Genomic DNA, 24,611 nt, shown 5'->3' with positions numbered 1-24,611 from the left:
GGGGGGGGGGCACAAGTTTTAAATTTGCGAAGCTTGGAGACCCCCTGATGTAGAAGGTAGATATGAATTATGGGCTCCATCAGAGTTGGAAGCCTAGTAGGATATCATTACATGGTTGATGGATTTTTTCTTCAATCTCCCAAGCATTTCTTATAGCCTCATTGACACCATGGATGAGTGGGTGCCCACTTTAGTGATGGTGATTTATTTGAAAAATTTATTTATTTGAAAACTTTGGCGTTCTCCAACAACTGTAGGAGATGCTTTCCTCCATGTTGTTGAGTTCAGAGTATCATTGAGCAGAGAATGTCTTGTGGTTGGACACTGGTTGACTCTCTTCCCCTATTCACACCACACTGTGTGTTCTTCAGCTTTATCTCAGAAAGGCAGGACTAGAAGCAATGCGTTGAAGCTTGTCAAAGAGAGATCCAGCTTAGAAGTAAAGAGGAATTGCCTCCTGGAGTTGTGGGTGCTCCATCACTGGAGGTTTTCAAAAATAGACTGGATGGACAATCATTTCACCGGAACGGTATAAGGTCTCCTGCTTGAGCAAGGGGTTGGGCTAGAAGATCTCTGAGGTCCCTTCCAGCCCTGTGATTTTATGTTCTAAGGTACCCTTTGGAAGCTTCTGAGATGAATGAGGTTGACACCTCCAGGCGTTTAGAATTGGTCTAAGAGAGTGTATGAATTAACCAATAAAGGAGAGCATTTATAGTTCAGAGCTGAACTGTGGGATCCTTGGTGTTTCTGAGCTTGGAGGTTTTCTTGCAGGCATTTCATGACCCAACTGGGTAATATCATCAATGGAGAAGGAATATGGCGACAGGAAGGGCATCCAGCCATTAAAACACTACGCTAGTTCCATTCAGGCGCCCAGACTCCACCCCGCAAGGGATTATGGGGTCATTAAATGAAGATGATTCCATGACCCAACTAATAGAAGAGAATATTTGTAGCTCAAGGTTCAACTGTTAGGTCCTTGGCGTTCTCTGAGCTTGGCTGCTTTCTTGCAGATGTTTCAGGACCCAAACTACCATATTTTTCGGAGTATAAGACGCTCTAGAGTTATAAGACACACATTAGTTTTGGGGAGGAAAACAAGAAAAAAAAAATCTGCCTCTGCTACCAGTTTCCCTCGGTATACATCTGGCTAGCATCCTTGCAGCCAACAGCAAACAGCCTGGTCAGTTTCAGCACGTTATCGCAGCTTCATTCAGCATGAGCAGCCGATTGGCAATTGGATCGGCCTTTGTTTTTTGGCCTCTGCGCATCGTGTTTTCGCCTGTTCCAGGCAGCGGGGACCCCCACCGCCGCCACCAATCTCTGCTGCCTGGAACGGGCCGAAAACGTGACACGTGGAGACCGAAAATGCGACGCATGGAGGCGGCGATGTGCTGTGGTGATCCCCGCAGCTTGGAATGGGTCTAAAATGGGGCGTGCTGAGGCCAAAAACGTGCCGTGCAGAGGCTAGAAACGGGGGCCGGCAGGTGTGTGGGGCTTCGGAACATTTGCTGTATAAGACACACAGACACCCACCCACTTTGGGGGAGGGGGACACAGTGTGCCTTATACTCTGAAAAGTATGGTAGGTAACATCACCTTATTCCTGTACGAATGAAGGAATGGCTTCATTGAGTTGCAAAGTGGCCTACCATTTGCAATTTGATCTGGGTTAGCACATTGGGCCTTATTGGCTTTATCAGCCTTCAGATGTTTTGCAAAGCCAACCCGTTGTAGCTTCTGTCAGGAAGTGTGGTTAAAGCAATCTGGGGTTGGGCCTGAAGTGCAAATCCGGACCTGGGTCAGGGTGGGAGTCTGGGGCTGAGGAGGAGGTCCAGACACAGATAGAGTGCCTTGAAATGAAGGCAGAACAAGGAGAACCAAGTACTGTGGGCGGGGGGGGAATGAATCAGGAAGGAAATCTTAACCAAGATGTTAACTTCTGGAGAATATTCCGGTACAGTTGATGCGGTTTTGACTCTAAAGATGACCGTTAATTTTGAGGAAGTTTCTCCTTTGACCAAAGAGTGGTTGACTAGGGGTTTTCTTTACTTCTCTTTTTTTTCCCCTTCTTCTGAGTACTTTTGACCTAGATTTTGACCTTATTATGGAGTCTTCAGTGCACTTCAGAGTTCTCCAGACTCTCCCATGCACTAAAGTGGAGGCATTTCCTCAAATTGTGGGCTTCTTCTCGTTGCATCACTCATAACTTTGCTCTGCAGAGGCTTCGTCAGGAGGTTACAGAAAACCCAACCCTTGGTTTCCAGTTCTGGCCCTGCGGAAGGAGAAGAGTTTTGGGGAATAAACAAGCCGGGGATTAAAATTTCCTGTCTGGCTTTGTTTTTTCCAGAAGAACCTAAAAGCCAAAGTAGAAGATCAAGGAAAAGTGATATAGAGCAGGGGTCTCTGACCTTGGCAACTTGAAGCCAAAGGACTTCAACTCCCAGAATCCCAAGTCTGCTGGGTGGGGAATTCTGGGAATTGAAGTCCTTTTAAAGTTGCCAAGGTTGGAGACCCCTGATATAGAGGATGTAGACAATGCATCGTCACGCGATCCCCTTTTGTGACCTTCTGGCAAGCAAAGTCGATGGGGAAGCCAGATCCGCTTACAACCGTGTGACTAACTTAACAACGGCAGGGAATTCATTTAAGGAATTGTGGCAAACAAAGCTTGTTAAAAGGTTGTTCAGTGATGGTATTTTGTCCCACTTACAGAGGGCATCTGTGCATCAACCATGGCTAGTATGAATTCAGTTCTATGTTGTCCATATCGTACGGCTCTGGTCAAATCCAGGTGGTTTTTCCAAAATGCAGGGAAAGTTTCCCCAAAGTGCCTTTTCAAGAGGCCACTGGACTTCCTGGGTTTTCCTTGAAGACGTTTCACTTCTCATCCAAGAAGCTTCTTCAGCTCTGACTGGATGGCGGAGAATGGAAAGTATATGCAGTACAATGCAGTGAGCCATTTTTAGATCTGCACATTGGGGAAACAAAACAACCACTTCATAAACACATGGCACAACACAGAAGAACAAACCCATCAGGACTAGATTCAGCAGTCCATCCGCATTTAAAAGACAAAGGCCACTCTTCTGAAGACAGCAAAGTCCACATTTTGGACAGAGAGGACCGCTGGTTTGAAAGAGGGATCAAAGAAGCCATCTATGCCAAAATTAAACACCCCTCTCTCAGCAGAGGGGGAGAGATATGATATCATCTATCTCCAATCTTTCAACAGTTCCAAGAAAGCTCCACACTCATTTGCATCACTCAGGTGACCCTGAGGACACAGATAAAACTCCAAGTGGCCTCAGTGACTCACTAAAAGGATGCAAATGACCAGCTGTCTGCAAGGAATATAAATCCTTCCATTCCCCACCATCCAGTCAGAGCTTTTCTTCAAAGAAAAACCAGAAAGTCCAATTGTGTCTTGAAAAAAATGCACCTTTGGGACAAGGATAACTTGGATGACGGAGGATCTCCATAGACAGGGAAAGCTTCAAAATGATTGCAGGTAGTCCTCAACTTTCAACCACAATTGACTCCAAAATATATGCTGTTAAGGGAGACATTTGTTAAGTGAGTTTTGTCTCATTTTGTGACCTTTCGTGCCATGTTTGTTAAGTGAATCACCGCAGTCGTTAAATTAGTCACATGGTTGTTAAATAAATCTGACTTCCCCGTGGATCTTGCTTGTTCAGAAGGTCACAAAAGGGGATCATGGGCATTGCGACCGTCATAAATACGAACCAGTTTGCCAAGTGTCTGAATTGTGATCGTGTGACCACGGGGAGGCTGCAACGGTCGTAAGTGTGAAAAAGGGCCCTAAGTCAGTTTTTTTAGTGCCGTTGTAACTTCGAACGGTCGCTAAGTTGAACTGTTGTAAGTCAAGGACTATACAACATTGTGTTGTAAATGTTGTACCTTGATGAACGTATCTTTTCTTTTATGTACACTGAGAGCATATGCACCAAGACAAATTCCTTGTGTGTCCAATCACACTTGACCAATAAAAATTCTATTCTATTCTATTCTATTCTATTCTATTCTATTCTATTCTATTCTATTCTATTCTATTCTATTCTATTCTATTCTATTCTATTCTATTCTACCTGTACGTGATTTTGACCTGAAGGTTTATTCTTCTGTTTTAGGATGTGAGTCTCTTGGAATATCAGCACCATCCCAGAGAATACCCTTCCCACCTGCCCCCAGGGTCTCTCTTACACCCCCAACGACGCAGACCCTCCCTGTTATCCGAATTTCAGCCGGGAAATGAAAGGTAAGGCTAAAGAGATGAGATACTTCAAGGTTCCAACAGATTTTTTTTCCTCCCAGTTTTCAAGTTTACAGAGAGAGAGAGAGAGAGAGAGAGAGAGAGCGAGAGCGCACATATTCTGTGTGCTGGACAACTGGTCACGTGGCTGCAGTTACCACCATTTTTGCTCAAAACGATGGCTTCCTTCCGATTGGACTATCATATCGCGTTCGCTCGACAGCCCTTGTGTGCGCATCACAACTACCACGATCACACGATGATCTGCTTTACGACTTAAACCATTGTCATTGCCAGGCTCAATTATAGTTGTAAGTTGAGGGCTATCTGTATGGCAGAGTTTTGTGAAGTCAATGAGGGAAAGTTGGATTCACTTAATGATCTTGCCATTCAGGCAAAAAGTGCAGTGATTCACTTAACAACCGTGTGTTCTGACCCAGCTTCCCAAACACGACAAGCCATCTGTAGTTAAATCAATGGTTCCTTCATTAGGAGTGCCAGCAGCCCCTGCAAAAAGTTTCTCTCTCACCACAGGATAACAAATCCATCCAGGAGGGAGATGAATAGTTATCTGCCACAACTATTCATCTCCGCTCCCTGCCTTTTGTCCCCAGAGCTAGAGTGGGGCTTTGTTAGCAGTTCTTCCGTCCCAAGGACCAGCCCATAGATTTCCACTGCTCTCCTCTCCTCTGCCTTCTGTGCATCCATACATCAGTCACTGGACCCAGCTGTTCCTCCTCTTCCTCATCAGCCACCTCCAGACCTGGGGGGCTGTTGACTCTCCATCTGAGGGCTGACGGACGGCCCAGGCTCCGCCCCACTCTCTCTCTGCCAGCTCCATTTCCTCTTTCCCCTCAGAGCCCCCAGGTTGCCCCGATGCTGACCTTGACTCCCCTGGTCGGCTCTCGGCCACCAGCACCTCCAGCAGCCGAATCAGAGGAGGTTGCAAGATAAAAGTCTGCTGGAGGTGCTGGTGGCCGAGAGCCGACAACAGAAGGTGGGTCGGTCACTAGGAGCAGAGATTTATTTTTCTGAGCTTTCGGACTTATGCCGGAGCCCATCTTCAGGGAATTTTTCTCTACTGAAACATGACTCAAAGAACAGCCCAAAAGCATTTATTTCGGTGGAAAGAAATTCTCTGAACTTTTGGCATAAGTCCAGATGCTTCGACTTATAATATCTAGTTCTGGTAACTGACCCACCTTCAATCTCACATCATTATCCTCGGACACCTATATTTGCCTCCATTCATAAAAATAATAATATTTTGCATTGCTCCTACTGTGATGTTGGATTCCTTATGGAACCAGCCATTATTGATAAGTATAAGACAAGACATTTTTCTTAAAATTTCCTCGTTGCTTTCTTAGTTCGACTTTGGAGTTTGTCTTTTGGGTTTGTGAAGTTTTCTTTAAGATGATAAAGACGGCTTTATGAATTGTCTTGGGAGAAACAGTCTAAAAAAACCCCCCACCATTTAAAATCGATTGGCATGGAGCTCCTTGACCCAATCTCTTTTCCCTTCCCTGCAGATCCCAGGAGACTCACACTCGGACCGAGTCCCATTCGTATCTCTCGGATCTGAGCAAACCATCGGAAATCGAGTTTATTGAGACCAAGCGGCCTCGGATGGAGCTCTTACAGGAGCCGCTGCTGAGGCCTCCGACTCTGCTCAGCCAGGCCGGAACAGAGGGTTTCTCCAGGGTAAGCTGGAAAGCCCGCCCATTATAGTCCTAAAATCGAAGATCTCAGAAGCTGAGATCGCTAAATCCTCTGCCTGGAGGGTGGGTGAGTGTGTGGGGGGGATGAATAGGCCATCTGAGATGTCCGGGGATCTGCCAAGATGATGGAGAGACTTGGCTCCTGGTGGCTTCAAAGAAGGCAACCATTCCTCACTACCAGCCAGCTGGCTAAAGACAGGAAGTTCAGTTGTGAGGAGAGGATAATGGCGTGGATCCTTCTGGAGGACACAGAAGGAGTGACAGTTGGTGTTATGGAACAATGAAGGTCTTGTCTCTCTTCCCTGGTCGTTAGAAATGGAGATGGCCAACTTGGATGAGGTCTCCTGGTGGGAAGCAGCTGTTTTGAGGGCCCAGCCAAGCAGCTTCTCCCTGGTTTAAGGTTACAGATGGAGTCATCTGGAGAAAGAAGGGAGGGTCTGGGTGAGGAATGAAGGACAGTTGCCAAGTTGATAGGCCCAAATTGGCTGCATTCAGAGGATAGAAGCTTTGGTGTGTTCAAGAAGGTCATCCCTTGAGTTTTCCTAGCGCTTCCTTAGAAGAAGCTTTCTTCTCATGAACTTTCCTTCCCCTTTTTCCATCTGCAGGATCGAGGCATTACTGGGAAACTGGAGCCCGTTTCTCCCATCACCCCTGCCCATCCTGACTCAGAACTGGATCTGCTCCCGTCCCGGCTCTCGAAGGAGGAGCTGATCCAGAACATGGACCGCGTGGACCGAGAGATCACCATGGTGGAACAGCAGATCTCCAAGTTGAAAAAAAAGCAGGTAACGAGATCCCCCCTCCCCAATCCAACATTAACGGAAATCGGTTGAGAACTTTTTCATTCAGATTTCAATCCGAGAAGGTCTAGAGTGGAGTCAGTCAGAGACACAAATCCATTTTGGTCGGGTTCTAGATGCAACTAGATCACTTCCTTTTTGCCAGGTAGAATATGAGGGAGGGAGGGAGACAAGACAGCTTTTAGAGACTCAGGAGCATCAGACAGAAAACATCAACAAAACTGAGATTTTCCCACTGAGTGACAGCAGTGTCCAGATATACCTATATAGAATAGAATAGAATAGAATAGAATTTTATTGGCCAAGTGTGATTGGACACACAAGGAATTTGTCTTGGTGCATATGCTCTCAGTGTACATAAAAGAAAAGATACGTTCATCAAGGTACAACATTTACAACACAATTGATGATCAATATATCAATATAAATCATAAGGATTGCCAGCAACAAGTTATAGTCATACAGTCATAAGTGGAAAGAGATTGGCGATGGGAACTATGAAACGATTAATAGTAGTGCAGATTCAGTAAATAGTCTGACAGTGTTGAGGGAATTATTTGTTTAGCAGAGTGATGGCCTTCGGGAAAAAACTGTTCTTGTGTCTAGGTAGTCCTTGACTTAAGGCCACAATTAATTTTAATTAATTAATTAGAATTTTGGTTATTAAGCAAGTTATTACATGACTGGCTCTGATTTTACGACCATTTTGTCCGTGGTGATTAAGAGAATTCACGCGGTCATTAAATGAACCCTTTCCCAATTGAGAACTCTGCTTGAAGGAAGCCCAGCTAGGGAAGTTCGCAAAGCACAAATCATAGGACACTGCCAACATCATAAAGGTGAGCCAGGTTGTTGAGACGTAACAGGTTGTTGTAACTTGGGTGGGTTATAAGCCGCTTCTTCCAAAGCTGTTGTAAATTTGAACCATCGTGAAACGAACCATTGCAAAGTTGAGGACTGCCTGAATGGCAATTTGTAGGGAGGTGACGAGGGCCCTCCAGGGAGTGCTGGTCTCTGTGAGAGGGAGGACTTCCAATGAGCGCCCCCTGCCTTATTTTCGATTTCTCCTCTGCTTCTACAGCAACAGCTGGAGGAAGAAGCGGCCAAACCGCTGGAGCCCGAGAAGTCCATCTCTCCCCCACCCCTGGAGTCGAAGCACCGCAGCCTGGTCCAGATCATCTACGACGAGAATCGGGTGAGCTGTGCTCTTGAACCCGGGTTACGGTTTGGAAAGTGATGCCTCCTTCCTGGCTAAAGCTTGAGGGTGCAGTGGGCACCTTTTCTCTCTGGGAGATCCTAGCCAGCTACTTCTCAGGGCAAGAGGGAGCGAGGGAGGGATTGGATGGGTGGATGAAGGGATGGAGGGATGGATGGAGGGATGGAGGCAAGGGTGGTGGGTGAAGGGAGGGATAGGCGGGTGGGTGGAGGGAAGGATGGATGGATGGAGGCATGGATAGAGGCACGGGTGGGTGGGTGGGTAGGTGAAGGAGGTGGGTGGGTGGAGGGAAAGATGGGTGGATGGATGGAGGCGTGGGTGGAGGAAGGGAAGGAATGGTGGATGGATGGATGGAGAAACGGGTGGGTGGATGGATGGATGGAGGGTGGATGGGTGGGTGGATGGAGTAATGGATGGATAGAAAGATGGACAGAAGACGGATGGGTGGATGGATGGATGGAGATGGAAAGAGGAAGAGAGGGAGAAAGAGATGGGCATAGACATAGACAGAGAGAGAAATAACCTTAAACAAATTACTGTCATATTCCTTTCCTCTGTGGGGTTCTCCAAACTTATTTCTCAGGGACCAAAAGTTCCTCCTTCTCATTGTTGGGAGTTTTCACCCCTCCTCCATCAGTGGGGTGATGGGAGGCTATAAAGGAAGACACAGGAACAGATCTCTCCCCTTCCTGCCCCCGCTCCCTCCTTGTTGACTCTTAACTGGGATATTACAGTTTTTAAACATGTGGCTTTGTTCCCATGATGGAGGGGATGCTAGAGACCCCGACACCAACCTGGGCATAGCTGGAGGGCCTTAAAAAAATGGCCGCTTGCTCATTGACTGGGTTGGGGTTGATTATGTGCCCTCAAGAACACCTGAATCCTGGTCCCTTCCCTGAATGGGTCAGCCATGGTGGTGTGAATTGGGCCCGGATGGTTCCCACCCCCCAGTGTGGTTATCCCAAAGGTGCTTTTTGGGGGCAAAGGGACTTTCTTTCTTTTACCTTGAAGACGTTTTGCTTCTCATCCAAGAAGCTTCTTCAGCTCTGGCTGGATGGTGGGGAATGGAAGGATTTATACTCCTTGCAGACAGAGCTGGTCATTTGCATCCTTTTAGAGGTTCATTGAGGCACTTGGAGGTTTATCTGTGTCCTCAGGGTCACCTGAGTTGTGCTCCTGGTTCCTCTAGTCTGCATTTGCACCACTCGGGTAACCCTGAGGACACTGTTGTGACCTAGGCTTCCTGAGTCATTAAAACACACAAATAGTCCCAAAAACCTCTTTTATTGCAACAGCTGAGAATTATGTTCATTCCCAGCTGAGTCCCAATTAGTTGCAGAAAAGTCCTTCGGGATAATCACCAACCTTTATCTCCTTTGACATGCTGCAAAGCCCCACGGAGTCTAGAATCACACAGAGATGCCGACTTGAAAGAGTTAACAATGTTGCTTTCCTGCAAAGGCCCAAGTGCTTTTGCTTCTCTTTTAAGCCTTATGGGAGTGACCAATCATCTCCTTGCCTTACTCCCGAGTCGTCCCTTTTGTTTTAGCTGTTCTTGCCTTCTGGCAGCTCTGCGCATGTGCGCACTAAGAACAGGCTCCCCCTCTGCCTGTCTGATGTCTGACTCTGGAGGCTCCAGAGTCCGCACATAACTCCCAGATGGCCCTGGCCCCATCTCTGCCTCCGACGCAGAGCCCTCATCCGAGTCTTCCCCAGACTCCAGGACTGGCCCATGTTCCTCCCCAGCCTCCTCACTGTCCGACTCTACCGCCAGGTCCGCAGGCTGCTGGCGAACCACAACAGACACAGCTGAACCTCCAAGTGCTTCAATTACCCTTTCAAAGGATGCAAATGACCCGCTTTCTGCAAGGAGTATAAATCCTTCCGTTTCCCACCATCCAGTCAGAGCTGAAGAAGCTTCTTGGATGAGAAGCAAAACGTCTTCAAAGAAAAAGAAGACAGTCCAGCTGCCTCCTGAAAAAGCACCTTTGGGTGACCCTGGATGACTGAGAATCTCCATAGACTTTCAACCTAGAACTAAGGAGAAATTTCCTGACAGTGAGAACAATTAACAAGTGAAACCAGCTTGCCTTCAGAAGTTGCAGATGCTCCAACACTGGGGTTTTTTAAAGAAGGGACTGGGCAGCTTCTTGTTTAAAGCAGCGGGGTGGACTAGAAGACCTCCAAGGTCCCTTCCAGGGCTGTTATTCTGTATTCTGAATACGCGTTCTTCAGCATTACAAAATGAACCTGGCAAAGATCAGCGGATTATTTTTCATTTGTCCCCAAAGCACTGCAGTTGTTCCTGGCCTCACTCACTCGCCTGCCTCGGAGCAAACGTCTGTCAACTTCCTTTCTGGGAGTTGACCTCATCCTTTCCCCCCGCTACTCTCTCTCTCTCTTTCTCTCTCTCTCCTCTGTCTTCTCTCTCTCCTTTTTCTCTCCCCCTCTCCCTCTGTCTGTCTCTCTCTCTCTCTCCTCTCTCTCTCCCCCACCCCTCCCAGTTTTTCCCCCTCGGTGCTCGCGGACGAGCTCTCGCAGCAGCCGCCGCCGAGTTCATGCGAGGACAGCCACTGCCGCATCTTTTCTGCAGCTCCCCCTCCCTTTCTTGCACTTCTGCTGTGTCAAGAAAAATAAAGGGAAGGAGTGAAAGAGGCCATTAAAAGGCAGGGTGCGCAACTTGGGTGTTCTCCTGGATGCACGGCTGTCGTTTGAAGATCATTTGACGGCCGTTGCCAGGAGAGCCTTTCACCAGGTTCGCCTGGTGCGTCAGTTGCGCCCCTTCCTTGATCGGGATGCCCTGTGCACAGTCACTCATGCGCTCGTTACTTCCCGCTTGGATTATTGTAATGCTCTCTACATGGGGCTCCCCTTGAGGTGCACCCGGAGGCTTCAGTTAGTCCAGAACGCGGCTGCGCGGGTTATAGAGGGAGCTTCGCGTAGCTCCCACGTAACACCACTCCTGCGCAGACTGCACTGGCTACCTGTGGTCTTTCGGGTGCACTTTAAGGTTTTGGTTACTACCTTTAAAGCGCTCCATGGCTTAGGGCCCGGGTACTTACGGGACCGCCTGCTGTTACCTCATGCCTCCCACCGACCCGTACGCTCTCACAGAGAGGGACTTCTCAGGGTGCCGTCCGCCAAACAATGTCGGCTGGCGGCCCCCAGGGGAAGAGCCTTCTCTGTGGGGGCCCCTACCCTCTGGAACGAACTTCCCCCGGGTTTATGCCAATTACCTGACCTTCGGACTTTCCGCCACGAACTGAAAACACACTTATTTATTCGCACGGGGCTGGCTTAAATTTTATTGGTTTTTTTAATTTTTATTATGAATTTTAATGGGTTTTAGTTTAATATATTTTACATTTTTAGGCCAATTATGTAATAAGTTTTTTAAATTCGTTTTTTAATTGTATATTGCACTGTTTGTTTTACTTTGGCTGTACACCACCCTGAGTCCTTCGGGAGAAGGGCGGTATAAAAATCGAATAAATAATAATAATAATAATAATAATAATAATAATAATAATAATAATAATAATAATAATAATAATAATAATAAAGGTTTGCTGGTTTTTGGAGGCACAGTCGTTCCCTCTCTGGGGTTTGCAGTTAACAAGAGTTGGAAGGGACCTTGGAGGTCCTCTAGCCCAGCCCCCCGCACAAGCAGGAGACCTTGTACCATTGTAATAGGTTTTTATAGCTGTCCAGATCTCAGAAGGCTCTCTGTGTGCTTGTGGTATGTTTGTGATAATGAGAAAACAAGCAGTGTTTGCATTGAGAACATAAAATAAGAGGGCTGGAAGGGACCATGGAGGTCTTCTAGTCCAACCCCCTGTTGGAGCAGGAAACCCTCTGCCATTCCAATAGGTTTGATAGACGTTCACAGGTATTTCTTGAGACTCACACAGATGATTTTCAGTGTGTTTGTGATAATTTTATTTATTTATTTATTATTTAAATTTCTATACCGCCCTTCTCCCGAAGGACTCAGGGCGGTTCACAGCCAAATAAAATACACAATAATATTACAATATAAACACAATTAAAATACAATTAAAAAACTTATTCAATTGGGCCGAAATTAAAAATTTAGAATAAATAATAAAAACCCAATTAAAACCCATAAATTTAAGAAACTAACCCAGTCCTGCGCAGATGAATAAATGCGTTTTAAGCTCGTGACGAAAGGTTCGGAGGTCCGGAAGTTGACGAAGTCCCGGGGGGAGTTCGTTCCAGAGGGTGGGAGCCCCCACAGAGAAGGCCCTTCCCCTGGGCGTCGCCAGACGACACTGCCTAGCTGACGGCACCCTGAGGAGTCCCTCTCTATGAGAGCGCACAGGTCGGTGAGAGGTATTCGGTAGCAGTAGGCGGTCCTGTAAATAGCCCGGCCCTATGCCATGGAGCGCTTTGAAGACGTTCACCAAAACCTTGAACCTTGAATAATGAGAAAACAAGCAGTGTTAGCATTGAGAACATAGAATAAGATGGGTGGAAAGGACCACAGAGGTCTTCTAGTCCAACCCCTTGCTTAGGCAGGAAACTCTATACATTTCTGGGCAAATGGCTGTCCAGTCTCTTCTTGAAAACCTCCACCGATGGAGCACCCACAACCGAAGGGAGAAATGGGGAGGCAGGACAGACTGCCCATTTCCTGCTCAAAAACACCTGCTTTGTAGGTAGTCCTCGACTTACGACTATTTGTTTAGTGATGGTTGGAAGTTAACCATGCCCCCCCCCAAAAGGGACATGCGACCGGTCCTTGCATTATGACCGTCACAACATCCCCCTGCGCAAAATTTGGACGCTTGCCACTCGGCATGTATTTTTGATGGTTGTGGCATATCGGGGTCGTGGGATCACCATCTGGGACTTTCCCAGCCAGTTGCCAAGTTGATGGGGTTTCGTTTAATGACTGCGTGATTCTCTTAGCAACGGCAGTGATTGGCTTAGTGACAGCGACGCAAAAGAGATTGTAAACTCAGGTGCGACTCCCTTAACAATCGCCTTTCTCGGCTATAGAAATTCTGATCCCAACTGTTGTCGTAAGTCAAAAACTACCTACTCAGGTAATCCTCGACTTACGAGAGTTCATTTAGTGACCGTTCAAAGTTACCATGGCACTGGGGGGGAAAAGTGACTTATGACCGTTTTTCACATTTAGGAGTTTTCCCTGGGATCATGCGTTCAAAATTCAGATGCTTGGCAACTGACTCGCACTTATGACCGTTGCTGTGTCCCAGGGTCACACGATCCCCTTTTGTGACCTTGGGATGAGCAAGGTCAACGGGGAAGCCGGATTCACTTAAAAACCAGGTTACTAGGTTAACAACTGTATTGATTCGCTTAACAACGGTGGCAAGGGCCTCTGGTGGCTCAACAGGCTAATGCAGCCTGTTATTAACAGCAACTGCCTGCAATATTGCAGGTTCAAGTCCCACCAGGCCCAAGGTTGACTCAGCCTTCCATCCTTTATAAGGTAGGTAAAATGAGGACCCAGATTGTTGGGGGGGGGGCAATAAGTTGACTTTGTATATAATATACAAATGGATGAAGACTATTGCTTGACATAGTGTAAGCCGCCCTGAGTCTTCGGAGAAGGGTGGGATATAAATGCAAATTAAAAAAAAAATAGGGATGTAAAATGGGGGCAAAACCTATTGAACAAATGTCTCACTTAACAACCAATATGTTGGGATGTGTTGAGGTCATAAGTCAAGGACTGCCTTTCCTTTCCTTTCCTTTCCTTTCCTTTCCTTTCCTTTCCTTTCCTTTCCTTTCCTTTCCTTTCCTTTCCTTTCCTTTCCTTTCCTTTCCTCTCCTCTCCTCTCCTCTCTTCCCCTCTCCTCCCCTCCTCTTCTCTTCTAAAAAGAATCACTCAATGTGATGCCAGAGAAAAGAGGCAACATCTCTTGCTGGGCTCTTGGGACTATCAATAACAATCAATAAGCCTGAATTTTAATTTGTTTTCTGCCTCTTTCCTTGTACCTCTTTGTTCCTGAACTGTCTATAAATACATCGCTCTAGGCTGAAAAACAGGGTTGAGCAGCCCCCCTCATTTTTTAAAAAACCTAATTGCTGCAGAATACAATTTGCATTGGCCAATTTATATATTAACAGATTAACAGAGTTGCAAGGGACCTTGTAGGTCTAGTCCAACCCCCCCCCTCCCAAGCAGGAGACCCTACACCAGGGGTGTCCAAACTTGGTCCCTTTAAGACTTTTGGACTTCAACTCCCAGAGTTCCTCAGCCAGCTTTGCTGGCTGAGGGACTCTGGGAGTTGAAGTCCAAAAGTCTTAAAGGGACCAAGTTTGGACACCCCTGCCCTACACCATTTCTGACAGATGGCCGTCCAGTCTCTTCTTGAAAGCCTCCAGTGATGAAGCTCCTTCAACTTCTGTTCCATGGGTTGATTTTTCTCACTGTCAGAAAATTTCTCCTCATTTCCAGGTTGAATCTCTCCTTGCTCAGTTTCCATCCATTATTCCTTCTCTGGCCTTCAGGTGCTTTGGAGAATAGCTTGACCCCCTTCCTCCTCTCTGTGGCAGCCCCTCAAATATTGGAAGACTGCTATCCTGTCTCCCCTGGTCCTTTTCTTCACTAGACTAACCATGCCCAGTTCTTGCAACCGTTCTTTGTATGTTTTAGCCTTGGTTGCACTTCTCTGCACTCTTTCTAGAGTCTCAACATCTTACATCTTGCAGAACCGTTTTTGCATGCCTACAGGTAGTTCTCGACTTACAATGGTATCTTTAGTGGTCATTCAAAGTTACAACAGCAATGAAACAAGGGACCGGTTTTCACACTTAATGACCATTGCGGCCTCCCTTAATGTGGCCGCGTGATCCAAACTCAGTCGCTCGGCAAACTGATTCATATTTATGACGGTTGTGGTGTTCCAGGGTCACCTGATCCCCTTTTGTGACCCTTGGATGAGCAAAGATTCACTGAACAACTATGTTAGTAATGAAATAACTGCAGTGGTCCGCTTAACAAATGTGGCACGAAAGGTCGTAAAATGGGACAGAACTCAACTTCAGAAATTTACTTGGACTTCAGTAAAGCATTTGATAAAGTAGACCATAACCTACTACTAGACAAAGTAGAAAAATGTGGGTTAGACAGCACCATCACCAGATGGATTCGTAACTGGCTGACCAACCACACTCAACATGTAGTCTTCAATGGAACTACATCCACATGGAGGAAAGTATGCAATGGAGTACCTCAAGGCTCTGTTTTAGGCCCAGTACTCTTCAACATCTTCATCAATGACTTGGACGAGGGGATAGATGGGGAACTCATCAAATTTGCAGATGACACCAAGCTGGCAAGAACAGCCAACACTCCGGAAGAGAGGCTCAAGATACAGAAGGATCTTGACAGACTTGAACATTAGGTGCTATCTAACAAAATGAAATTCATCAGTGAAAAAAGTAAGGTTCTACATTTAGGCACAAAAAAACCCAAAATGCACAGGTACCGTATATGTGGTACCTTGCTCAATAATAGTAACTGTGAGATGGATCTTGGAGTCCTAGTGGACAACCATTTAGATATGAGCCAGCAGTGTGCAGCAGCTGCCAAAAAAGCCAACACAGTTCTGGGCTGCATAAACAGAGAGAGAGAATCAAGATCACGTGAAGTGTTAATACCACTTTATAATGCCTTGGTAAGGCCACACTTGGAATATTGCATCCAGTTTTGGTCACCACAACGTAAAAAAGATGCTGAGACTCTAGCAAGAGTGCAGAGAAGAGCAACAAAGATGATTAGGGGACTGGAGGCTAAAACATATGAAGAACGGTTGCAGGAACTTGGTATGTCTAGAAGGACTAGGGGAGACATGATAGCAGTGTTCCAATATCTCAGGGGTTGCCACAAAGAAGAGGGACTCAAACTATTCTCCAAAGCACCTGAGGGTAAAACAAGAAGCAATGGGTGGAAACTAATCAAGGAAAGAAACAACCTAGAACTAAGGAGAAATTTCCTGACAGTCAGAACAATTAATAAGTGGAACAACTTGCCTCCAGAAGTTGTGAATGCTCCAACACTGGCAGTTTTTAAGAAGATGTTGTATAACCATTTGTCTGAAGTGGTGTAGGGTTTCCTGCCTGGGCAGGGGGTTGGACTAGAAGACCTCCAAGGTCCCTTCGAACTCTGTTATTATTATTATTAAATGTCTCACTTAGCAACAAAAATGTTTGGTTCTAGCCTCAGATCTGCCACAGTCTGGCCAGAGTGTGCCAAGGAGAATTTGCACTCCCTCTTGGCTGATAATTTTGGAAACATCCTCGGACTAGACAGAGGCAGCATGGCAGAGGTTGGCCCAAGACCAGTTTTTAAAATAAACTTTATTAAGAGAATGTAGTCAGTACTAAAAGCAAGCATGCAAGATTGGAAGGGAGGAAGGGAGGGAGGAAAGAGGAAGGAAGGAGATGGGGATAAGGAAGGAAGGAAAGGAGGGAGGGAGGCAGGGGGGGAGGGAGATCGGAATGAGAGGAAGAAAGGAAGGAAGTAAAGGAGGGAGGGAGGGAGATCGGAATGAGAGGAAGGAAGAAAGGAAAGGAGAGGGGGGGGAAGGAAAGAAATCGGAAGGAAGAAAGAAAGGAAGGAACAACTTAGCGACAGAAATTTTGGGCTCAGTTGTGGTCGTATGTCAAGGATTATGAGTATGCATTTTTGTGTGTTTGGAAGTAAGCAAGGTCGCAGTCTTGGGGACACGGACACAGAGGGACAGGTAGTGCCTCCTTCACCGATGCTAAGCAGGGTTGGGTGTGGTGGATTTCTGGAGGGGCGCCCAGCAGGGATGGAGAGAGGCTGTTTGGAGTCCTTTAGCTATCTTGCTTTTTGAGGGAGGGACAGCAGTGCCAAGCCCCCCCCCCCACCCCTTCCCGGCAGACGATGGCTGTGTCTAGCCTCATAAATTTTCCTGCAAAGGAGGCTGACCTCAAGCAGGAGAATTACCTGCAGATGAAAGGTGAGACCTCCAGCTGCGGGAAATCACACCTGCCTTCCGGCAGCGACTGGCTGAGCATCTGTCAAAGTGTGTTAAAAGTCTGGTTTGCTTTTAGTGCAACTTGTAGGAGGAAAGATTTGCTATTTTGCGCGGAGAGGTTGGAGCGTTTGGCAGTTCTGCCTCCTGCCGTTGGGTAGGTGGGAGAGCTTTGTTTGGGGGGTCTTTGATGCGCTCCGAACTTGGCTGTTGTTTTTTTTTTGCAGATGTTTCATTGCCCAAGGTAAGGTCACTGGTTGCTCAACAGTAGCAGCAGCACTGATGATGTTCCCTAGTTGGGTAATGAAACACTTGCAAGAAAACCACCAAGCTCAGAGAGCAGCAAGGACCCCACAGTCCTCCTCCTCCTCCTCCTCCTCCTCCTCCTCCTCCTCCTCCTCCTCCTCCTCCTCCTCCTCCTCCTCCTCCTCCTCCACCCTGCAAATCCCACTCCCTTCTAGCACTGATGATATTACGAAGTTAGGTCAAAAAATATCTGCAAGACAACTATCAAAGTTGAGAGCACCAAAAACAACCTCCTCCTCCTCCTTTCTGCAAATCCCTCTCCCTTCTAGCACTGATGAAATTTCCTAGTCGGTTCACGAAATGTCTACAAGAAAACAACCTCAGAGAGCACCAAGGACCCTTCCTTTCAACCCTGAGCTACAAATACTTTACTTTCCGGTGGGACAGCTTTGCCTAAGATCTCTGGGGGGGGGGGGAAACGTTCCTTTCCAGCCCCTTCTAGCTAAGTGGGACCTCCTGGTTTGTTGGGTCTATGTAAGCTAGATGCCCTCTGATGCCTCCGAGGTGGCTCCCTGCAGCTCTGGCAGGCTGGCCAAAAGATTTGCCCTTCGAGTTTTCCCTTCCTCCTCACTTGTTTGTGTGCGAGTGTCAAAATTGCAACCTGCAGCAGACACAATCCAGTAATGCAAGAGCCGGCCACTGGGTGGTTGTCTGGTTGTGTAAGTTGTCTGCTGATCCAATTCTACAGAGGAATTATTGAGTCTGTCATTTGCACCTCTATAACTGTCTGGTTCGGTTCTGCAACCCAACAAGAAAAACACAGACTTCAGAGGATAATTAGAACTGCAGGAAAAATAATTGCTACCAACCTGCCTTCCATTGAGGACCTGTATACTGCACGAATCAAGAAGAGGGCCGTGAAAATATTTGCAGATCCCTCGCATCCAGGACATAAACTGTTTCAACTCCTACCCTCAAAACGACGCTATAGAGCACTGCACACCAGAACAACTAGACACAAGAACAGTTTTTTCCCGAAGGCCATCACTCTGCTAAACAAATAATTCCCTCAACACTGTCAGACTATTTACTGAATCTGCACTACTATTAATCGTTTCATAGTTCCCATCACCAATCTCTTTCCACTTATGACTGTATGACTATAACTTGTTGCTGGCAATCCTTATGATTTATATTGATATATTGACCATCATTTGTGTTGTAAATGTTGTACCTTGATGAACGTATCTTTTCTTTTATGTACACTGAGAGCATCTGCACCAAGACAAATTCCTTGTGTGTCCAATCACACTTGGCCAATAAAATTTTATTCTATTCTATTCTATTCTAAATGTTCCCCAGGTAAAGCTCCTCCTTCAGAGCTCTGCCTTGTGGCTTCGGGTCCCCTTCACAACGGGTGGGGGGGGGCGCGGGGGAGGGGGCGCAAACGTTCATTTTTTCCAGACTCTTTTTTCCGCTCTCATTCTGGGCTGCAAACTGAGGTTTCTATTGTTTGAGTGAGTATAATGTGCTTTTCCTTTCTGGCTGTTAAAGTACTATACAGTCTTTGTGCATCCAGATGCAGCTGGGTGTGTGTGTGTGTGGGGGAAACGACATCCTAAATCCCTGAAGTTTACTTCTACTTGGGGGCGGGGTTAAACCCTCCTGTTGTATTGTTTTTTGCCCCCTAGAAATTTGTGGAATTGTGGAAAGCTGGTTGGTGTGAATAGAATAAGAATAAGAATAGGAATTTATTTTTTTTAATTTGCATTTATATCCTGCCCTTCTCCGAAGACTCGGGGCGACTTACACTGTGTTAAGCAATAGTCTTCATCCAATAAAATTCTATTCTATTCTATTTATCTTATTTGTAGCCTATGACTATCATTAAGTGTTGTATCATTAAGTGTTAAATTTGTACCTATGACCATCATTAAGTGTTGTAAGTATTGTACCTTGATGAAGGTATCTTTTCTTTTATGTACACTGAGAGCATATGCACCAAGACAAATTCCTTGTTGTGTCCAATCACACTTGGCCAATAAAAATTCTATTCTATTCTACAAAGTCAACTTATTGCCCCCCCAACAATCTGGGTCCTCATTTTACCTACCTTATAAAGGATGGAAGGCTGAGTCAACCTTGGGCCTGGTGGGACTTGAACTTGCAGTAATTGCAATTTTATTTATTTATTTATTTACGGAATGGAATGGAATGGAATGGAATAAAATAGAATAGTTGGAAGGGACCTTGGAGATCTTCTAGTCCAACCCCCTGCTTAGGTAGGAAACCCTACACCACTTTGAGCCAGTCCGTTTTGTTTCACAACCCTACCTCACAGGGTTGTTGTTCCGGGGAAAATAGGAGGAGGGAAGCCATGCCGATTATGTTTGTCACCTTGAGTTATTTGTAAAAATAAAGGCAGGGCACAAAACAAACAAACAAACAAAGTGACTGGAGGAGGAATGTCGTATTCCGACCACAATTGAGCCCCAGATTTCTCTTGCTTAAACGAGAGGGTTGCGAACTGGGCTTGGCCCCATTTTACGGCCTTTCCTGCCAGCGTGTCAGGTGAACCATTGCAGCCGTTAAGTGAGTTGACACTGGTCGTTCAGGGAATCTGGCCTCCCCAGATTCAGAAGATCACAAAAGGGAGATCCCATGACACCTGAGATGCTGCAACCGTCATAAGTACATGCCAGTTGCCAAACATCTTTTAAATTTTGATCATGTGATAAAACAGGGAACCTGCAACTGTCATAAGCACACACACACACAAAAAAAGTCACGAGTCATTTTTTTCAGTGCTGTCGCAATTTCGAATGGAAACTAAACAAATGGGGGTAAAGTACCAATACAGCTGTTGGTCTGGAAAAGCTGAGAATTAAATTTGGAATCTTTGGCTCCCACCCTCTGCCTTCCATTGGAAAAATCTCCATTCCCCCCCCCCCCACAAGCAAATCCCCTTCGTGTTTATCCCTCTAACTTTAACCCTTTGCAAGGGGGGCATTTTTGCTGTGCAGGGTCCTTTCTTAGGAGCATAAGGTGAGTTTTTTCCAGGATGGGGAGGAGTCCACTGGCAGGTAAAGCAAGAGGGTCGGAAAAGAGGACCTTACAAAGACCTTGGGACCCCTTGGGGTGGACGGCCTCACCACCCTCCTGCAAAATAATACTACCTTCCTTTTCCCTAAAAAGAAAGAAAGAAATATCCTTCTGTCCTCCTTGTAACCCCTCTTCTCTTCCCTTCTGAAACCACAGGAGAGCATCCTAAGGAAGGAAGGGAAAAGGGGGCTTTTATTTCTGGCAGAGAAATTGAGAAAGTGGGTGTGTGGGAGAGAGAGAGAGAAAGAAGAGGAGAGAGACAGAGACAGAGAGAAACAGAGAATAGAATAGAATAGAATAGAATTTTTATTGGCCAAGTGTGATTGGACACACAAGGAATTTGTCTTGGTGCATATGCTCTCAGTGTACATAAAAGAAAAGATACGTTCATCAAGGTACAACATTTACAACACAATTGATGGTCAATATATCAATATAAATCATAAGGATTGCCAGCAACAAGTTATAGTCATACAGTCATAAGTGGAAAGAGAGAGATGGAAGGGAGGCTGGGGAGTGTGCGCCCACACACAAGCATTTTCTCCTCCCTTCTCTCTTTCTCTTTCTCTCTCTCTGTGCTGCTAACTTTTTTCTCCAGCCCTGGGGAAGGAGAAGGGCGGAGGAGGAAGTGTGTTTTAATTTGTCATCTCCTGCAACAGAGAAATTGGAGCTGGAATTTTGGAGCAAGCTGGTTGAAGGAGGGTGGCGGGGGAGGCGGGGGCAGAGGAAGCCAAATGGGCCACTTTTTCTGCAGCAAAAATTAGATTTATTTTTTTTAAAAATCCTCATTTTATGTGCATTTTCTCTCCCCCCCCACACACACACTTCTGTCTCCATCCCCTCCAACTGCAGAAAAAGGCAGAAGCTGCTCACCGGATCCTGGAAGGATTGGGACCCCAGGTGGAGTTGGTAAGTAGAGTTTTACGTTCCCTCTTCCTTTTTCTCTGCCCCCACCCCCACCTTCTTGTCCTGGGTTACAATTCCAGGTGTCCCTCCCGATCGGCTGCCAAGCCTTTGAAGGGCAGCCGAAGGGTTTCAGAGCAGAATTTTATGCATTGGGACAGACGGCAGCAGCCAGAAAGCTCAACCCCCCTCCCCACTCCTCTCCCCAGCCAACCTCCGCTGATCATCATCTGGCTGGCTGGCTGCCAAAGCAGGAAGCTGAACTGCCGGCTACATATTTCTCCGGATCACCTGAGAACACCTTTTTTTGGGAAAAAGTGTTGTGTCTCGCCCAATCTCACCACAGCCGGGGTCTTCTTATCTGCTTCCGAACATGGAGGAATGTTCTAGTATGCCTCCCGGCCCCAGCCCTGGCTCCATGCCCAGACAGGCTGAAGAGGAAGAAATACCTCCAGCCCCCAGCTCTGGCTCCATGCCCAGGCAAACGGAGCAACTAGACCCCTCCCCCTCCTCCACAGCATGTGAGCCTGAGGGAGGTCAATTGCCAACAGCTGCCGACTGGAGTGACCCTCGCGTCAGAAGACTTGATAGGCGGAGGCAACAGAAGGAAGGGAGGGGCAGGCCTGGATAAGTGCTGAGTCATGGAGCCACACCCCATGGCCTATATAAAGGATCTGCTTTCTGGCATTCTCTGAGTCAGGCAAAGTCTAAACATATCTTGCTGAAGTCACTTTCTGGTCTCCTGCCTGCCCTGAGGACTTTGCTAGGACTTTGGCAGAGCTGCAGAGGCACGCCTGATTCGGATTTCCCTGACCCGGCCGTCAGCGGAGGAGTGGGACACGACAAAAAGGCCTTGCCAACCTGCTGGGTACCTGGGGTTTTGTTTTGTTTTTCCTTCCCTTCCTGATTTGAATTGCAAATTGGGGCAAAGCACAAGGATAAAATCATCCTTGTTTTTTGGGTTTTTTTTTTCTTTTTGGCAAGATTGGCTGGACAACCCGTTCAACTTTGCAAACTGTAAAATAAATGAAAGTTTGCCCACTCCAGGCCTGGTTTTGCAGCAAGGGGGAAGAGCTGCTGGAATGCCTGGGGTGTGTTTGGCTATAAAAGGGCATCCTTTGGTCCAGTTTTATCCAGAAGAGGTGTTTTGCATTGTCTTTAGGGGGTGCAAGATATGTGTGTGAACGGAGCAGGGGCCAGGGTCACTGGAGTGTTGAGTCAATTTGGACTTGGCCATAGTTTTGAGCTGTAACTCATGTCGGGAAACTTACAATGTAGGATTTGCTGGGAATTAGGAGTGAGTACAGGTGGTAGGGATGTAGTGGCTCAGTGGCTAAGATGCTGAGCTTGTCGATCGAAAGGTTGGCAGTTCAGCGGTTCGAATCCCTAGTGCTGCCGCGTAATGGGGTGAGCTCCCGTTATTTGTCCCAGCTTCTGCCAACCTAGCAGTTTGGAAGCAGGTAAAAAATGCAAGTAGAAAAAATAGGGACCACCTTTGGTGGGAAGGGAACAGCGTTCCGTGCGCCTTTGGCGTTGAGTCATGCCGGCCACATGACCACGGAGACGTCTTCTGACAGCGCTGGCTCTTCGGCTTTGAAACGGAGATGAGCACCGCTCCCTAGAGTCAGGAATGACTAGCACGTATGTGTGAGGGGAACCTTGACCTTTTACAGGTGGTATTCAACTTACAAATCATTCCCTTCGTGACCGTTGGAAGTTACAATGGCACTGGAAAAAGTGACTTACAACTGGTTTTTTCACACTTGCAGCCTTCCCCTGGTCACGCGATCAGAATTCAGAATGCTTGGCAACTGGCATGTACTTCTGACAGTTGCAGCGTCCCGGGGTCACGTGATCCCATTTTGCGACCTCCTGGCAAGCAAAAGTCAGTGGGGAAGCCAGATTCGCTTAGGAACTTAAGAATGACGATGATTCATTCAACGATGGTGACAAGGAAGGCCGTAAAATGGGGCAGAATTCATTTAACAGCTGTGTCACTTAGCAACATTTGGGTTCAATTGCTGTTGTATGTTGAGGATCGTCTGTGCTTACTTTCAAAACCCAGCTTGAGAGTTACTTCAGAGCAGGCTCGGCCAGGTGTGTTACAGGTAATCCTTGACTTAGCAACCACAATTTCCGTTGTTAAGCAGGGTGGCTGATAATTGAATCACACCTGGTTTTTTTTCTTCCTTTTGGCCACGGTTGTTAAATGAATCACTGTACTTTTTGGCTGAATTGCAGGGTCATTATGTGACTCCAACTTTCCCTCACTGACTTCGCCTGTCGGAAGCCACCTGGGGAAGTTGCAGATGGCGATCACATTGTCCCTGGGATGCATCATAAATATTTATTTATTTATTTATTTATTTATTTATTTATTTATTTTGTCACAACATCATACAAAAAGATTATATAGTATATACACATATAAACATATATTATTTATTTATTTATTTATTTATTTATTTATTTATTTATTTATTTATTTATTATTTAAATTTATATACCGCCCTATCTCCCGAAGGACTCAGGGCGGTTTACAGGCATTTAAAAATAGATAAATACAGTCTAAAAACAATTAAAAAACTTATTCTAAAAGCCTAAATTAAAAATATGAAAATAAAACCCAATTTAAAAACCCGTAAATTAAAATCTAGCTCAGTCCTGCGCAATTAAATAAGTATGTTTTAAGCTCGCGGCGGAAGGTTTCTTCTTCTATATAGGAAGAAGAAAAGAAAAACAATAGGACAGGAACGGAAGGCACGTTTGTGCGCTTATGCACGCCCCTTATGGTCCTCTTAGGAATGGGGTGAGGTCAATAGTAGAAAGTTTTTGGTTAAAGCTTTTAGGGTTATGGGAAGAGACCACAGAGTCAGGTAAAGTGTTCCAAGCACTGATGATTCTGTTGCAGAAGTCATATTTTCTGCAATCTAGATTAAAGCGGTTGACATTAAGTTTAAATCTATTGGTTGCCCTTGTATTATTGCAATTAAAGCTGAAGTAGTCTTTGACAGGAAGGACATTACAATAGATGATTCTGTGAGTTAAACTTAGGTCTTGTCGAAGGCGACGGAGTTCCAAGTTTTCTAAGCCTAGGATAATATATGCATGTCAGTCACCTTGAATTTTGATCATGTACCCATGGGTGGGGATGCTGCAATGGTCATTAAGAGTGAGAACTGATTGGCCTTAAGTCACATGTTTTGGTGGAGAAGTTCACTGGCAGTGCAGCTGTGATTAATTTCCGTATGACACTTCTGGTTGAGTAAGTCCTAGGGTGACCAAGTATTGGAGGAGAAAAAGCAAATTACTAGAGAAACCCTCTTGACCCACCAGAATTAACTACCATCACTT

General features: G+C 46.2%; 1 protein-coding gene across 9 annotated transcripts in view; it reads left to right on the top strand.

The window, feature by feature from the left end:
- Positions 1–24,611, top strand: part of NCOR2 (nuclear receptor corepressor 2) — a 236,236-nt gene that overhangs the window by 65,362 nt on the left and 146,263 nt on the right. For all 9 annotated transcript variants that reach the window (XM_058158811.1, XM_058158809.1, XM_058158820.1 and 6 more), the window contains exons 3-7: positions 4,152–4,279; positions 5,806–5,977; positions 6,600–6,779; positions 7,876–7,989; positions 21,207–21,263. In XM_058158811.1, coding sequence (XP_058014794.1) covers positions 4,152–4,279; positions 5,806–5,977; positions 6,600–6,779; positions 7,876–7,989; positions 21,207–21,263 — 651 coding nt within the window. The remainder of the gene's footprint in view (positions 1–4,151; positions 4,280–5,805; positions 5,978–6,599; positions 6,780–7,875; positions 7,990–21,206; positions 21,264–24,611) is intronic.

This window comes from Ahaetulla prasina, chromosome 15 (assembly GCF_028640845.1).
Source record: "Ahaetulla prasina isolate Xishuangbanna chromosome 15, ASM2864084v1, whole genome shotgun sequence".
Classification (NCBI taxonomy): domain Eukaryota; kingdom Metazoa; phylum Chordata; class Lepidosauria; order Squamata; family Colubridae; genus Ahaetulla; species Ahaetulla prasina.
The sequence above is the reverse complement of the archived record's forward strand: the minus strand, read 5'-3'. Positions and strand labels throughout refer to the sequence as shown.